Here is a 16,679-nt window from a genome sequence, read left to right on the forward strand (position 1 = left end):
TCGCCCCTCCCCAAACAATTCGTGTCAATGAACTCCACGCATTTATTGAAGTTTGCAGCGTCACTAACGGTGCCCATATTCCACGTGTAATGTGAGTCAAAAAATTGAAGAAATGCTCCGTCCATTGATGTGTGTCTGTTACCTGTTCAAAATGTTTCAAATGGCTCTCAGCACTATGGGAATTAACATCTGTGGTCATCAGTTCCCTAGAACTTAGACCTTTTTAAACCTAACTAACCTAAGGACGTCACACACATCCATGCCCGAGGCAGGATTCGAACCTGCGATCGTAGCGGTCACGCGGTTCCAGACTGAAGCGCCTAGAACCGCACAGCGACACCGGCTGGCACTGTTACCTGTATGTCTAATAGTACCTGCACAGCCGTCTTCTGGAGCCGCGGAGACACCTATGCATAACCCCGTACATCTCACCCCTCCCCGCAATGAAAAACATAGCAGCGGGAAATATTTTTTCTTATTGTTGCTTCTGACTACGACGTTCAGTAAAATATAAATACTTTTGTCCACCACGGTGTGTACCGAATGTCTGTTTAAAATTTGTCCAGGTGCTCCATAGTTGCGCTTACATGTCGCCACGTTTCCTTCCTCATGTGGACAAGTAAAGCTGCTACGGTTGGACTATGGGTGCACGGTTTATGGATCGGAGAGGCCTTCATATTTGACGTCATTGAGACTGTCCGCCACGGTGGGATTCGGCTGGCCACGGGTGGTTATAGGACCAGACCCATATCCAGTCTCTTGCTGAGGACGGGGAACAGGCATTCACCATCCGGCGACAGCTCCTCATGGAGCGTCAGGTGTGTAAGTTCTTCGCAGCCCCGACTTTTCCCGCATACCATACTGTTGCTCGTCCGCCTCTGAAACGCCTTTTCTCTGACCATCCGCGAGCCACATTGCCGTTTGGGAGCCGGCTGCTGTGGCTGAGCGGTTCTAGGCGCTTCAGTCCGGAACCGCGCTGCCGCTGCCGTTGCAGGTTTGAATCCTGCCTCGGGGATGGATGTGTGTGATGTACTTAGGTTAGTTAGGTTTAAGTAGTTCTAAGTCTAGGTGACTGACGACCTCAGATGTTAAGTCCCATAGTGCTCAGAGCCATTTGAACCATTTTGAGCAGTTTGGGATCCACATGCAGCGTGTGCTGGAGTCACTCTGTGTGGAACTACTGCAACCCTAAATCCAGGGTTTTAACCGTCTTCCGGCCTGGTTACTGCAGAGGCCCAGCGTCATTTTAGATTTAGTGCAGTACAGGAGAGATGGCACTCCTGGTTCTGTTTCTAATGCGATATTTTCTGTCATTTTATATGATCATCACAACGATACGGTTCTTTTTACGGGTAGGTCGAAACAGGGGGACTCGGTTGGTTGCTCTGTTGTTTTACCGGCTCGTGTCTTCAAGGTCCAACTGCGCAACACTCTCCTGTCTTTCGTGCAGAATTATATGCGATCTTGCGGGCAATGGAGCAGATGAGACGTTCTTCAAGTGCTAAATTTGTTGTCTGTTCCGTTTCTCTGAGTGTCCTTCAGTCTCCGAAACGTTTGCACCCAGCGTAGTCCAGACTATCCAGGATGGCCTCCTCTAACTACGACTGGGGAAGGAGGTGTCTTTCTGATGGGTGCCAGGGCACATGGGCATTGCGGGGAACGAAAGGGCGGATCTAGCAGCCAAGGAGGCGTGTCATGATCCTCAGGTACTTCAGTATGCCATTCCCCTGCACGCTATAACCTCGCTGTTGAGCTCCAGAGTCTTGCATCGGCGGGAGGATGAGTGGCTGGAAGTGAAAGACAATATGATTCGTATAGTGAATCTCACAACGTGGTCGTGGTTCTTGCGTCGGCGGGAGGATGAGTGGCGGAAGTGAAAGACAATATGATTCGTATAGTGAATCTCACAACGTGGTCGTGGTGTATTTCCTCCTCACTCGTCTTCGCAGAGGTCACACAGTCCTATGACATATGACTTCTTGCTCCGAAGAGAGCCATCTCCAATGTGTGGTGCATGTGATGTTCAGATCACTGTGCGCTACATGTTATTCGACTGAGTTTTATTTACCGACCAGCAGGCCGCGGCTGATTTGCCGATGGATCTGCAGTCTATTTTAGGTAACGTTCCAACAATGTGATCACAGTTTAAAAGTTTTGTGAATTGTCCAGTGTTTTTTTTTCAAGATTTTAGGGAGCTGGTTTTTATGTGTTAACAGGGTGATTGGCTCAACCATATTCTACTTGGAGCTGGTTTTAATGTGTTAACAGGGTGACTGGCTCACCCATATTTTACTTAAGTGATCAGCCAGTTACATTTCCCTGTGCCTTTCTTTTAGATCCTTCGTCTATTTACCTGCGTTTTGGCCTCATGTATAGCATCTTTTATTCTTTCCCTTTGTCTTATCATGAATGATCACATTTTAGTAATTTTATCCATATTCGTTTCTTTAAAGTGTGTAAGGGCGCTGATAACCTCGCCGTTGAGGGCCCGTCAGCACCACAAAAAAACACACCTTCACACACTCACTAATAAGTCCATCAGGGACATTTCAACCCATCTAAAGCTACCCAAGTCTACTATTAGTGACGTGATTGTGAAGGGGAAGTGCAAAGAACAACTACTGCTAAAGCAGCACCAAGCTGACGCCAACGACCGTAGAGAATTGCGGAAAGCGTTTGTAAAAAATGGCATAAAACCGGCGGAAGAAATCGTCATGATTTCCCAAGTGCTACCAGCAGCACAGATAGCATAATGACTGTGAGTAGAGAATTTAGAAGGTTGGGCTACAATAGTGAGCGTTCCTCGTAAGACACATTTCTGCAGCCAGTTCTAGGCGACGCTTCAGATGGTACAAGGAACGATGCCACTGAACGATACGTGATTGGGAAGAATGATCTGGAGTGATGAATCACGGTGTACTCCGTTGCAGTCCGATGGAAGGCCTTGTGTTTGGCGAATGCCTCGAGAAAGTTGCTTGCCGTCATGTGTCCTGCCAACCTTGAAGTGCGGAGGACGTGATGTTACGATACTGGGATGTTTTCCGCTGTTAGGGTGTGGTGCCCTTATTGTGCTTAAGAAAACGAAAATACGGAAGAATATCAGCACATATTACAGAATAGTGTACTGCGTACAGTAGAGGAACAGTTCGGAGACTATGTTTGTTTCTGTCATCATGACGGGTGCGACGGACATTCAAATGGCTCTGAGCTCTATGGGACTTCTGAGGTCATCAGTCCCCTAGAACTTAGAGCTACTTAAACCTAACTAACCTAAGGACATCACACACATCCATGCCCGAGGCAGGATTCGAACCTGCGACCGTAGTGGTCGCGCAGTTCCAGACTGGAGCGCCTAGAACCGCTCGGCCACCACGGCCGGCGTGACAGACATTGCTCTGCCGACAAAACCCTTCCTGGCGCTGAGTCTACACCTGAAACGAATGGAACACCTTTGGATTGAGCTAGAACGTCGACTCGGTGCTGACACCAGCGTTCAATACCACTACCTTATCTGGTTTCGGCTCTTAAGGAAGAATATGTTACCGTTCCTCCAGAGACATTCAGACATCTCGCTGAAACTGTCCCCACGGGGAGTTCAAGATGTTGTAAAGGTGAAGGGTGGACACATCTCAAGGTATTCCAGAGCTATGTTGGAACACAGAAATAAAAGTACATTCGCACTCACACACACGCTCTTTCTCTCTCTCTCTCTCGCTCTCTCTCTCTCTTTCTCTCTCTCTCTCTCTCTCTCTCTCTCTCTCTCTCTCTGTCTCTGTCTCCATCGCACATACACACAATTTATATGCATATGTGCTTGACAAACGTTGAGTATTGGATATACAGTGAGATCCAACTGCCCTAGACGATCAAACGATAGGTTTAATGCAACCCGCAACGCGTCCAAATACCATTCACAAGATTTTCATATTCTCTTGTTCGCTACACACAAACTATTAGTCATATAGAAAAAATTAACAGGATCATTTAGCAGTAAATTTGATGTAGCTTAATTTTGTAGAGATATACGTTTTTGCTGAATGCCGCAGTTTTCGAATAATTTAAAAAAAGGAAAACCTACAAAAGTGACCTTCAAAGGAGTGTTTCTTGAAAAACGTGGCCTCCAGGGAAAACGTACCACAGTACAAAATTTAACCACATTAAATTTCCTACAAAAGAGGGCTCGTTCACTTTTTCTGTAGGACTTGTGGTCTGCACATAGTGAGTGCAGAATATGAGAATCACTCGCTTGGTTTTTGAAGGCGTTGCGGGCTGCATAAAATCCACTGATAGCAGCAGCTGAATCACCCTGTGATATTTTGTGAATTATTGACTGTTGATTTGTTATGTGTATGTTGTTTCTCGAGCAGCGTGTAGAAGATGCGCAGCCCAGTACTTAGCTGTGCCCAATACACGGTAGAGTGATTGTATGCGTGTGGTCTGCAGGCGTCGGCGGTGGTGTCGAAGCACGGGCGGCCGGTGTATGGGCCGCCGCCGCCCCCAGTGAAGGTGGTGCCCTACTACATCCGGGAGCCGGAGCCCATCATCGAGATCATCGTCAAGGAGTCCAACACGACGCTGCCCCCGCCCCCCGCGCCGGAGCTGCCACCCCTGCCGCCCACCAAGTCCAGCAAGGAGCCCGTGAGTAGCCTTCCACACCTTACCTCGTCTCAACACACCTCACTCGCCCCGCTCAAAACTCCTGTTTCCCTCACTAGGTGCCAACTGGATATTTTTGTTGTTGTGTCACGCTTAGTGATGTCGAGCATACTTTCCTGTCTATAGTTGAAGGGATTGATGCAAGAAGGAGGCAGCTCCACTTTATCCAGTTTGTGGCAAGTTAAAAAAAGTTTTAAAAATTCAGTTCACCAAATCGAAAAAATTGTCATCCTTGTTTTAGGCTATGGGGTATCTAATACTACTGACGAGAATACACACAAATGCATGCACTCAGGTAGGTGCAATAGAGTTTTGAATTTTGGAGCTGCCTCAGTTTTGCTCCAAAGTGAATGAAAAACTCTTTGTAGGACCATTTTCTTAATAACTAACCATATGTCAGTCTAAAAAACATTTATTAATAAATAAAGTACAACATTATTGGCATAATACATTAATACTACAGTTCTTATTCAGTCTTCTAGCTCCCCTTCAGTCACCTCAGGATCGTTTGAAGCATCCAGCCAAATACACATCTTGGGTATGCTTAGTCGCTAGACCATTAAAAGCATTAATAATACGATGCCTTGCTTCAACGTCAAATTTAGTAGAACAGTTGTATTTGCAACTGCAATAATTACCTGTAGTCTGGCGAAGCATGTTTTTTCCACTCGTGCTCTTGTACTTATTTCCATCAACCTTTCGCTGTTTTCTTATGTTCCGTTCCCGTTGTTCCTTGTGCGATCCTTTTTTTCCTCTTCGGTGGTTCAACAACTGCGTCTCTGCTTCTTGAATCTTCTTCTGAATCAGTAGAAGTCTCATCTCCACCAGGCTCGTAGTTTTCTGAAGAGTCCTTCCTCTACTGTTTCACGCATATTCTCAGAAACCGTGAAATCAAATGACGATAAAGTCACGAAACAGATTGTAAACCTGATAAAAAATGTCCCTCACAGAGAACGCGTGATGTTTAAACTGGTCTGCTGAACAATACGTATTACAACCTCCTTCCTGCTATAGTTTCGGGGAAGCTCCCGGAGCTGCCCCTGTTTTCATGCAAACTCTGAGTACAGGCAGCTCCATCTGTTGGATTTCTCTGAAACTAGTGGGTGGAGCTGCCTCTTTCTTGCACCAAATGAAGAGGCTTTTTTTTTGTATGTGATAGAATGTTCAACTCAATAGAACCAAAAAGTGGAGCTGTCTCCTTCTAGAGCCAAACCCCTCAATTTCGTTTCCTGCTATCGGAGGAATCCGCAAAGACTATTGAGAATGTAATATCTTTCTCAGAAGCCAACTATTTCGAAGAGTGAAAATTTCCACCACTTTTCTTGGATGGCTATAGGCATCGGCTGGGTGGTGAGCGGCGGAGGGGGTAAAAGAGAGTGGGATCCCCCTTTTGGAATGTAGGGTACACATTTTTGATGATTCATTACAGAGCCCTCACGCATTTCTAGAAGTGTATCTGATTCTATTAAACTTCAGATTTAACACTACTGTGCACAGCGGCATTTAGCATCACTACATAACTGCTATTCGTTCAGTGTTTGCTTGCAAATAAATTGTTTTTGGAAGGGGTCCACCTTGAGCAAATCAATTTTTTCCTTTTCTTCTATTAGCCATAGATGTTCTGTTGAAGTTTCAGCATCATCAGTGGGCAAGAAAAATTGTGTTTTGCTCACCAATAAATTTGATAATGAGTAGACGCGGACACAAGAGCTTCAACCTCAAGATGACTATTTCAACGCTCTGCCAGCTATTTCCAAGTAAGCTCTACAATTAATTCCGAATCACCACAGCAAAATTACATCAAACTATTCTGAACATAAAATTCATCAGAATCTGTCTTTCGCGTAATGTAATGCGTAAATACAAAATTTGAGCTGTCTTCCAAAGTTGTAAATACTTTCTCATAAACTCGACTTTACGTATGTATAAGTAGTAAGAGCACTTTTCCTGTTGTTTAACATAAGGAAAAAAAAGCCCACTGATGACGCTGAAACTTCAGCAAAACAGGTCTGAGTATGAAAATAAATGAAAACAAAACTTTGTTTCATTCAAGTCGGATCCCTTGTTAGACTGCCAGGCTGTTTACGGGAAACTGTACAGCAGTTTGGAGTTTCTCAAACTCTATGGGGCACAATGTAGGACAATATGTAATCATAGAGTTGTTAGTCCTACAGTCCACTTGACATGGTTGCATTATAATTTAACGAAATGTGGAGACAAGACTCATGTTTCATCAGTTATAATCGGTTTAATGCAAAATTTGAAGATTGTTTTCAGAGATTTTCAATGCCGTATTCACGTCGTCGAATGTTGGCCATGGACTACATTTTACTCGAACAATACAAAACATTTTGATCTCGAAACATATTTTGTTCCGCTTTGATTATGACAGTCAACATTAAAAAAAAGAAGGCGTGAACATAATGCAATAAATCCATTTACATGATCACATTCAAGAGCTGCAATTAAAAGAACACTTGCAAATGTTATTAAAGTTAAATAACCGTTTCTAAAAGCTTTTTTCATATTTTTTCACTCTGTGAGCTTTCCATCAGTGGAATTCTAGATTATTTTTGTTGATATACAACAGGATTTCCATATTCTTTCCGAGTTTTGATCCAGTTTCAGATGTTTCATTTTCAGTGTCAGCCTAACATTGCTGCTTTACGGATAAAGATATATTTTGTTAATATTTTGTAGTTCTGTTACCTAGCCAACTGAATAGGTCAAATTTAATGACATGACAATGTAATTTCAGATCGTTAAATGAGAAATGTGGCATCAGTTGTCTGAGACACAACAACATTTGCGTTCTTCTTATTAAATTTCATTCTTGACAACAATTTGTTCTCAGACTCACAGAATCAGTTATTTTGGTTTTAGAATGCTGCTCCCCTCCCCTTTTTCGATAAATTTCTGTGTGTATGCCCAAGACAGCAGCATTACAGTAATCTCTGGTTTTGTAAACTAGAAAAATTCAATTAAGAAAGACTAACAAACTAAAAATAACATTATAAAAGGAAAGATTAAAAGTGTAATATCAAATGCTGCAGCGAAAAGAAAGTCTTAACAACAGAGGCTCATGCGTTGTTATTCTTGAAGTTGCTATGTTTACGGTAACACATGAAAGAGCTTACTTATAGCCAAATAAAGGTCAGACTAATACCAATAACCCCTCTAGCGATGAAATAGTGAGATCACACAATCGATGACATAAAAGAATTACATGAAATATGTTAACAAATCAAACATAAGTACATATCAACTGCAGGTGCTTATAAAATAAGACAAAAGCAACAATCGATAAATTATATGTCCTCAGTTACTGCTTATGAGTAATGTTAAACGAACAACATAAAAATGATGTTCAAGAAAACTTCGAGAACACACATATAGTAACAAAACAAGTCAGTATAAGGTACCTGACAGTGTTGGTAAAATTCCCACGGACTTTATTCCCCACTTTCCACCTCACGTCCTGCCTGTCATCTCCATAGTTTTCGTACCTAACAGACCCCTATCTTTTTACCCACTCCCACAACCCTATGGATCGTACTGTCTCCTCCGACAATATTCTCATCCAATGCAGGTCCTTCAGATTTTAAGTGAAAGAGCAGTGCTTCACTGTTTTTATCAGAAGAATTTTACCTCTCTGTGATGTGTTTTTAAAACATATATATTTTTATTTCTTTGCTGTCCGTCTTTGTTTTTTAATTTAAAATATAAAAACAGACCCAAATTTTGTTTCTCATTCCATATTTTTTAATTCGGTTGGCTGAAGAGCGGAATATTGTATCGCCAATGGCTCATCCTCCTCCCATAGTGACGAGTGCGATAAAATAACATTAAAGGAAAAAACTGGTAAAATACTGAAAAGTTATATAACATATTATATTCAACAACATTATATTAAGAGAGATGTCCGAAACGAAAAGTGTTTTTTTTTTCATACACTGTTCCTTTGTACATTCGTATATATCGTCCTTAAGTGATTACCTTAGACAGAATGATTAGACAGACAACTTAGATATTAGGAGGTAATTACTGCTTTGGTATCGTATTTTTAACTTTTCCCTTTATAATGTTACCGTTCAGTTGCTAGTATTACTTAGTTTGGTTTTCTTGTTTATAGACATAAAGATGATCGTAGTTTACTGTCACAAGCGGTCGTTGAATGACTAAAAACTGTAACTACCGTCTGGATAAACTGAAGAGAAAAGAGAAACTAGTTGTGTCTAACTTGAGAACTATTTCTTTCTCACTGAAGGTATTGTCATGTTCTTTCTTTCTGCGGCATAACTATAGAGCTTCTTGAAGCAGCAAATGGACAGGAAATCAACTAATTCCTTAAGATAGGAACTCTTCCGGCATTTGCCTTAATCGACTTAGGGAAAACAGGAAGAACGGTGGTACGGGTTTTGAAACTCGTTCTTTCCGAAAACGGGTCCAGCAGGTTTACCGTTGCTTCATCTTACACACCCGACCTCAGCCGACAGAATTTCAGAGGCTGTTCAGGGATGTTCTCGGTGTATTTTGGTACAACGGACCTACGGGCTCTGGTGAGTCATTACTAGTTAATTGTATTAGATTTAATTTCTTATCCTGATGTATGTTTCCATCAGTAGTGCATTGAAAATATCTGTACCGCAGTATCAATATCGGAGGTATGGGCTGTGAGTCTTGTTTGGGGACAAACTTGAATCATTCCCTCACGGTTCTTCAGTAATGCACACTATACTCTTCGCTCTCGAGTTTGTGTTCAGTACTGCACGGTTCTGTCTAGGCTTTTGTTTTCCGACATTGTTAGTTGTACCGTGACAATAGTACACAGCAATATGTATAGGTTTACGGATGAATATTTCACCAGTATGAACCTCGTGTGTGGATTCACTGAATGCAATGAGAGGGCAGCACGACGTCGCTGGAGCAAAAACGACGTGAGTCCCCAGAACATAATACATTACCTTGTCCACATTACTGGTGCAATTTCTTTCACAGATGTCGCTGAAGTGGAAAGCAGTTGGAAGAATTTGGTGAAACACGAAGCAACAAATCGTTTCAACTGCCTTTCATTTAGACGACATTTGTGAAACAACTACCACCAGTAATGTGGACAAAGTAATGTATTTCGTTCTGGAGATTCAAGTTGTTTCGGTATAAAAATCGGGTTTCTCATTAAAGATTTTAGAATAACTGTCTTTTAAACCCTCTGTGATCCTAATGTTATAGGTATTTCTTGAGATATTATCATTTCTAAACTGTTTCTAACCCACTTTGATTTTTGTCGCTTACAGAGACATCTGTCACTAACGAAAAAAAATTTTAGATTCAAAAGTTACTTTTTTTCCGGAATATCCGAACCCGCAATAAAAAATGGGGATTTCTCCTTAAGATTTCGAAGTTGGCCCGCCATCCCGTCCCCTGGGGATGGGTCAGGGGTCGAGTTTGGTGTTGTTGGATGTCCCCCTTTGAGATGAACGACTTTTATTAAAATCTTCTTTAATCTAATTTGTAGCTTTTTTATGTATTTCCAACAACGGTTTTAAATTCTCTCCCGGTATATCTTAATCAAGCTACAAACCAGTTTAATATCTTCTAATTCACGCAAGTGACAATCGGTATTCTATTTTGAGTAAACATTCATTTTTTCTAACGCGATGTACGAGGCATGTTTTTTAAGTAAGTGCCGTTTTGAATTTTAAAAAAGACGTGCTAAGATATCTCAATAATTTTATTTTTACATGAAAGCCTGTACCTTAATCTACTTTTCTACATAATTTCCGTCAATATTGAGGCACTTGTCATAACATTGTACCAGTTGTTGAATACCCTCCTCATAGAAGTCTGCTGCCTGTCTTGTTAACCACTGCATCCCCACTGTTTTGACCTCGTCAGTCATGGACTGTGCGGCTGGTCCCGGCGGAGGTTCGAGTCCTCCCTCCGGCATGGGTGTGTGTGTTTGTCTTTAGGATAATTTAGGTTAAGTAGTGTGTAAGCTTAGGGACTGATGACCTTAGCAGTTAAGTCCCATAAGGTTTCACACACATTTGAACATTTTTTTTTTATTTTGACTTCGTCATCGTCTTGAAGACTCTCACCGTCCAGGTGTTTCTTAAAGTGCAGGAACAGATGGTAGTCACTGGGCGCAAGATCGGGTCTATACGGAGGTTGATCTAGAGTTTCCCATCGAAAAAATGTGATGAGATCTTTGGTCTGATTCGCCACATGCGGACGGACATTGTCTTGCAGCAAAACGATGCCCTTGCTCAACTTCCATGGACTGTTGCTTTGATTCTGGTGTGACGTAGGCCACCCATGTTTCATCGCCAACAACAATTTGGCTTCAGAAACCGTCACCGTCGTTGTGGTACTGCTCAAGGAAAGTCAATGCACTGTCTAAACGTTTGGTTTTGTACACATCCGGCAACATTTTCGGTACCCAATGTGCGCACACTTTAAGGTAATTCAAGTGCTCGGGCACAATGCCATACAAAACACAACGAGAAACATTAGGAAAGTCATCCCGCAAGGAGGAAATCGTAAAGCGTCTGTTTCCTCTCACCTTATTGTCCACTTCCTGCACCAAACTTTTATTAACGACCGAAGGACGCCCACTCCGTTATTCATCATGCACATTTGTGCGGCCATCTTTAAATTCTCTCACCCAATTTCTTACCATTCCATCACTCATAAAGTTTTCTCCGTAAACTGCACAGATCTCACGACGAATGTCGATCGCTTTTAGGCCTTTAGCACTAAGAAATCTTATAAGAGCCCGTACTTCACAGTCGGCGGGACTCACGATTATCGGAGGCATCTTAAACACTCAGTACACAACGTAAACAAGGAAGGATCAGACAGTTATGGTGTCAGTGCGTAGATTAAGGTAAAGGTTTTTATGTGAAAATACAATTATTGAGATAACTTAGCACGTCTTTTTTTAATTTCAAAACGGTACTTACTTAAAAAACACGTCTCGTACATTATTACAATTTTTTAAGTTTTTAACATCTTTCGACTGAAGAGTGGCGAATTGTACACTACTGGCCATTAAAATTGCTACACCAAGAAGAAATGCAGATGATAAACTGGTATTCATTGGACAAATATATTATACTAGAACTGACATGTGATTACATTTTCACGCAATTTGGGTGCCATAGATCCTGAGAAATCAGTACCCAAAACAACCACCTCTGGCCGTAATAACGGCCTTGATACGCCTGGGCGTTGAGTCAAACAGAGCTTGGATGGCGTGTACAGGTACAGCTGCCCATGCAGCTTCAGCACGATACCACAGTTCATCGGCGTATTGTGGCGAGCCAGTTGCTCGGCCACCATTGACCAGACGTTTTCAATTGGTGAGAGATCTGGAGAATCTGCTGGCCAGGGCAGCAGTCGAACATTTTCTGTATCCAAGAAAGGCCCGTACAGGACCTGCAACATGCGGTCGTGCATTAGCCTGCTGAAACGTAGGGTTTCGCAGGGATCGAATGAAGGCTAGAGCTACGGGTCGTAACACATCTGAAATGTAACGTCCACTGTTCAATGTGCAGACTTTGCGAACAAGAGGTGACCGAGACGCGTAACCAATGCACCCCATACCATCACGCCGGGTGATACGCCAGTATGGCGATGACGAATACACGCTTCCAATGTGCGTTCACCGCGATGTCGCCAAACACGGATGCGACCATCATGATGCTGTAAACAGAACCTGGATTCATCCGAAAAAATGACGTTTTGCCATTCGTGCACCCAGCTGCGTCGTTGAGTACACCAGAGTAGGCGCTCCTGTCTGTGATGCAGCGTCAAAGGTAACCGCAGCCATGGTCTCCGAGCTGATAGTCGATGCTGCTGCAAACGTCGTCGAACTGTTCGTGCAGATGGTTGTTGTCTTGCAAACGTCCCCATCTGTTGACTCAGGGATCGAGACGAGGCTGTACGATCCGTTACAGCCATGCGGATAAGATGCCTGTCATCTCGATTGCTAGTGATACGAGGCCGTTGGGATCCAGCACGGCGTTCCATATCACCCTCCTGAACCCACCGATTCCATATTCTGCTAACTGTCATTGGATCTCGACCAACGCGAACAGCTATTTCGCCATACGATAAACCGCAATCGCGATAGGCTACAATCCGACCTTTACCAAAATCGGAATCGTGATGGTACACATTTCTCCTCCTTACATGAGGCATCACAACAAAGTTTCAGCAGGCAACGCCGGTCGACTGCTGTTTGTGTATGAGAAATCGGTTGGAAACTTTCCTCTTGTTAGCACGTTGTAGGTGTCGCCACCGGCGCCGACTTTGTGTGAGTGCTCTGAAAGCTAATCATTTGCATATCACAGCATCTTCTTCCTGTCGGTTAAATTTCGCGTCTGTAGGACGTCATCTTCGTGGCGTAGCAATTTTAATGGCCAGTAGTGTAACTGCAGCCCACCACCCGCCCATGTGGGCGACATGGATGATACAACGACAAAGGAAAGAAAGTGTTTGAGCTGCAAGACGTGCCGCGTGTAACCCGTCGCCTCCCGCCGGCAGGTGCACGTGTTCTACGTGAAGTACGAGAAGGACCCGGCGGGCGGCATCGCCTACGACGCTCCAGTGCCGGCGGTGACGCCGGAGCCGGTGCAGTCCGCCGTGGAGAACGAGGCCGACCCGGGGCCTTCAGCGGGCGCCGGCTACGGGGTGCAGCCGTCCCCCTACCCGCCGCCGCCGCCCCCGCCACCCCCGCCCTCCACCACGCTGCGCGCCATCGTCAAGCCGGACTCGGAGCTGATACACACCTCCAGCAACCTCAAGGTCACGTTCGGGAAGGGAGGTCACGGTCACGGCCACCACGGCAACGGCGGCGGCGGGCGCTACGGCTCGCGGGTGCTGCGCGTGGCGCAGGGAGCCGAAGAGTCCGCCCCCGACTCCGCCGGGGCCACGCCGCCCCCACAGCCGGCCACCACCACGCTGAGCGCCATCATCCGCCCCGACTCCGAGCAGGCGCACAGCTCCGCCGGCCTCAGGGTCACGTTCGGGGCGGCCGCCGACGAGTCGGCCCGCGAGGAGTCCGCTCCGGAACCCGCCGTCGCTGCGGCTCCGTCCGGCACCGGAACGGGGCTCGGCGTGGGCCCCACCGCACAGGCCTCCTCCAGGATCAACCGGCAGCAGGTGCCGCCGCAGCAGTTCCCCAGGTCAGTCGGCCTACGTGCAAACTCTGATCGTCCTGCACCGCGTTTCTCAACCAAGTTCCAGCTTTTGGAACTGATGATCTACAGGGTGTCCGAAAAGTCTTTCCCTGATTACATAAATTGATAACTCAGGCTAGAAGTAAGATACAAATACGAAACTGGTGTCTAATTGTTTACAAACTATCAAAGTTTTTTTTCACACATCAGTAAACTTCTGCATGAGCACCCTTGGTAGCACGTAGCACATCTAGGTGATATTCAATTTCCGTCCACACATTAGCCAACATCACTGGAGGGATCGATTCAACGACTGTGGTTATCTGTTGCCGCAGGGTTTCAAGATCTGCTACGCGTGTTCGGTAGACCTCGTCCTTGGCATAACCCCAGAAAAAGAAGTATAATGGGGTTATGTCAGGAGAGTGTGGAGGCCAAACCGTTGGCCCATCACGACCAATCCATCGCCCAGGAAAGGCCATAACGAGAAAGGCACGGACGTCCAAACCCCAATGAGGCGGTGCACCGTCTTGCTGAAACAAGACATCTGGGTGATACTGAGGCAGCTGAGAAGCAGCATACAGTTGCAACATATCCAGATACACTGCAGATGTGATGGTAGCCTCAGCGAAGAAGAATGGCCCGATAATTCGGTCGTGCAATAGCGCGCACCAAACATTCACCTTTGGACTGCCTCTGGTGCACGCCATGACCTCGCCAGGGGGTTGTGAGCCCCAAATGCGCACATTGTGGCGATTCACTACTCCACTGACAAAAAAGGTCGCTTCGTCGGAAAAGGCAATTCGTCTGAGATAACCATCATCGTCCTCAATACGTGATAGCATTTCGACCGCAAAGTCATATCGACGTGTACTGTCCATGGGCAACAAGGCCTGAACGATTTGCACTTTGTATGCACGAAACAATAAACGTTTGTGTAAAATGTCATGGAGAGAGCATTTTGGCGTCTGTAATTCACGTGAGGCCCTGCTCACCGATTTCTTCGGACTTCGCAGAAAAGACAGCCTTACAGCTTCCACCCTGTCTGCCGAGGTTCTTGGTCGAACAGACCTCGGAAGGTCAGCAGCCGATCCCGTGTTCTTGAACTTCTCATACCAGGCTTTAATGCTCTTGACATCAGGTGGATTCCTTCCAAATGTTGTCTGGAAGGGTCTCTGCACTGTGATTGGTGATCGTGTCTCATGGTACCATAGGACACACTGTGCCTTCTCCTGACTGGTTAACATGGCTTCTTGGGCACTGCACCTCATCCACTACTTACGTAATGCGAACCTAAAGCAGAAAAAAACTTTGATAGTTGTAAACAATTCGACACAGGTTTCATATTTGTATCTTACTTCTAGCCTGAGTTATCAATTTATGTAATCGGGGAAAGTCTTTTCGGACGCCCTGTACATCTACACTCATGCTCATAAGTTAAGGATAATGCTGATACATGGTGAAACAACGCTCTGGTGGGCGGTTTGCGGGTTTAAATCACTTCGGGGTATGACCATGCGTTGCATTTGACCTGCGGTCGTCGCACGGTGGCGCTGGCAGCAGTCCACATACGCAGAGGTGTGTTGGTGCATGTCAGAGTACGGCGCAGAGAGTAAGTTGGGTTGAGTTGTTTGCGGGAGGAGACCAGAGAGCTAGGTTATCGGTCTCATTGGATTAGGGAAGGAAGTCGGCCGTGCCCTTTCACAGGTTGCCTGGAGCGATTTAGGGAAATCACGGAAAACCTAAATCAGGATGGCCGGACGCGGGATTGAACCATCGTCCTCCCGAATGCGAGTCCAGTGTGCAGGGAGTAAGTGTGCAGACTTTTTTAGACGTGCTAATGGTGACTGTGTGTTGAAAATGTCTCAAAGAACACATATTGATGACGTTATAAGGGGTAGAATACTAGGACGAAAGGAGGCTGGTCAAATACAGTAGGTCGTAGCACGGGCCCTCCATGTGCCACAAAGTGTGATCTCAAGATTATGGCAACGATTCCAGCAGAGAGGAAACATTTTGTCCTTGCCCACTTTGCCGCTGTTCTTCCCTTTGGGCATCAGGAAGGTTCCACTAAAAAAGAAAGAAAGAAAGAAAGAAGGATAGCATTGAGGTCAGCGTATCTGCCTAGTAATCAGGAGAATCCTGGTTCAGCACAAATTTTCAACTTTCCCCATTGATATACACTCATGCTCATGAATTAAGGATAATGCTTATACATGATGAAACAACGCTCTGGTGGGCGGTTTGCGGGTTTAAATCATCTCGCGGTGTGAGCATGCGGTGCATTTGACCTGCGGTCGTCGCACGGTGGCGCCGGGAGCAGTCCAAATACGCTGAGGTGTGTTGGTGCATGTCAGAGTACAGTGTAGCGAGTAAGTGTGCAGACGTTTTCAGACGTGCTAATGGTGACTGTGTGTTAAAAATAGCTCAAAGAACACATGTCTATTACGTTATGAGGAGTAGATTACTAGGGCGACTGGAGGCTGGTCAAACACAGCAGGTCGTAGCACGGGCCCTCTGTATGCCACAAAGTGTAATCTCTAGATTATGGCAACGATTCCAGCAGACAGGAAACGCACCCTGGCGCTACAGTACGGGAAGTCCACAGTGTACAACACCACAAGAAGACTCATATCTCACCATCAGTTCCCACAGACGGCCACAGAGTACTGCAGGTAGCCTTGCTCGGGACCTTATCGCAGCCACTCGAACAGTTGTCTCCAGACACATAGTCTACAGACGACTGAAAAGACGTGGTTTATTCGCCCTGAGTCCTGCAACGTGCATTCCACTGACTCCTGGTCACAGGAGAGCCCGTAAAGCCTCGTGTCAAGAACACATTCC

General features: G+C 45.2%; 1 protein-coding gene across 1 annotated transcript in view; it reads left to right on the forward strand.

Annotated features, from left to right (window-relative positions):
• Window positions 1-16,679, forward strand: part of LOC124799058 (histone-lysine N-methyltransferase 2D-like) — a 157,294-nt gene that overhangs the window by 66,579 nt on the left and 74,036 nt on the right. Inside the window, exons 2-3 of the mRNA XM_047262597.1 lie at window positions 4,444-4,638; window positions 13,204-13,844. Of these exons, the coding sequence (XP_047118553.1) occupies window positions 4,444-4,638; window positions 13,204-13,844 (836 nt within the window). The remainder of the gene's footprint in view (window positions 1-4,443; window positions 4,639-13,203; window positions 13,845-16,679) is intronic.

Source organism: Schistocerca piceifrons, chromosome 5 (assembly GCF_021461385.2).
Source record: "Schistocerca piceifrons isolate TAMUIC-IGC-003096 chromosome 5, iqSchPice1.1, whole genome shotgun sequence".
In the NCBI taxonomy this organism is placed as follows: domain Eukaryota; kingdom Metazoa; phylum Arthropoda; class Insecta; order Orthoptera; family Acrididae; genus Schistocerca; species Schistocerca piceifrons.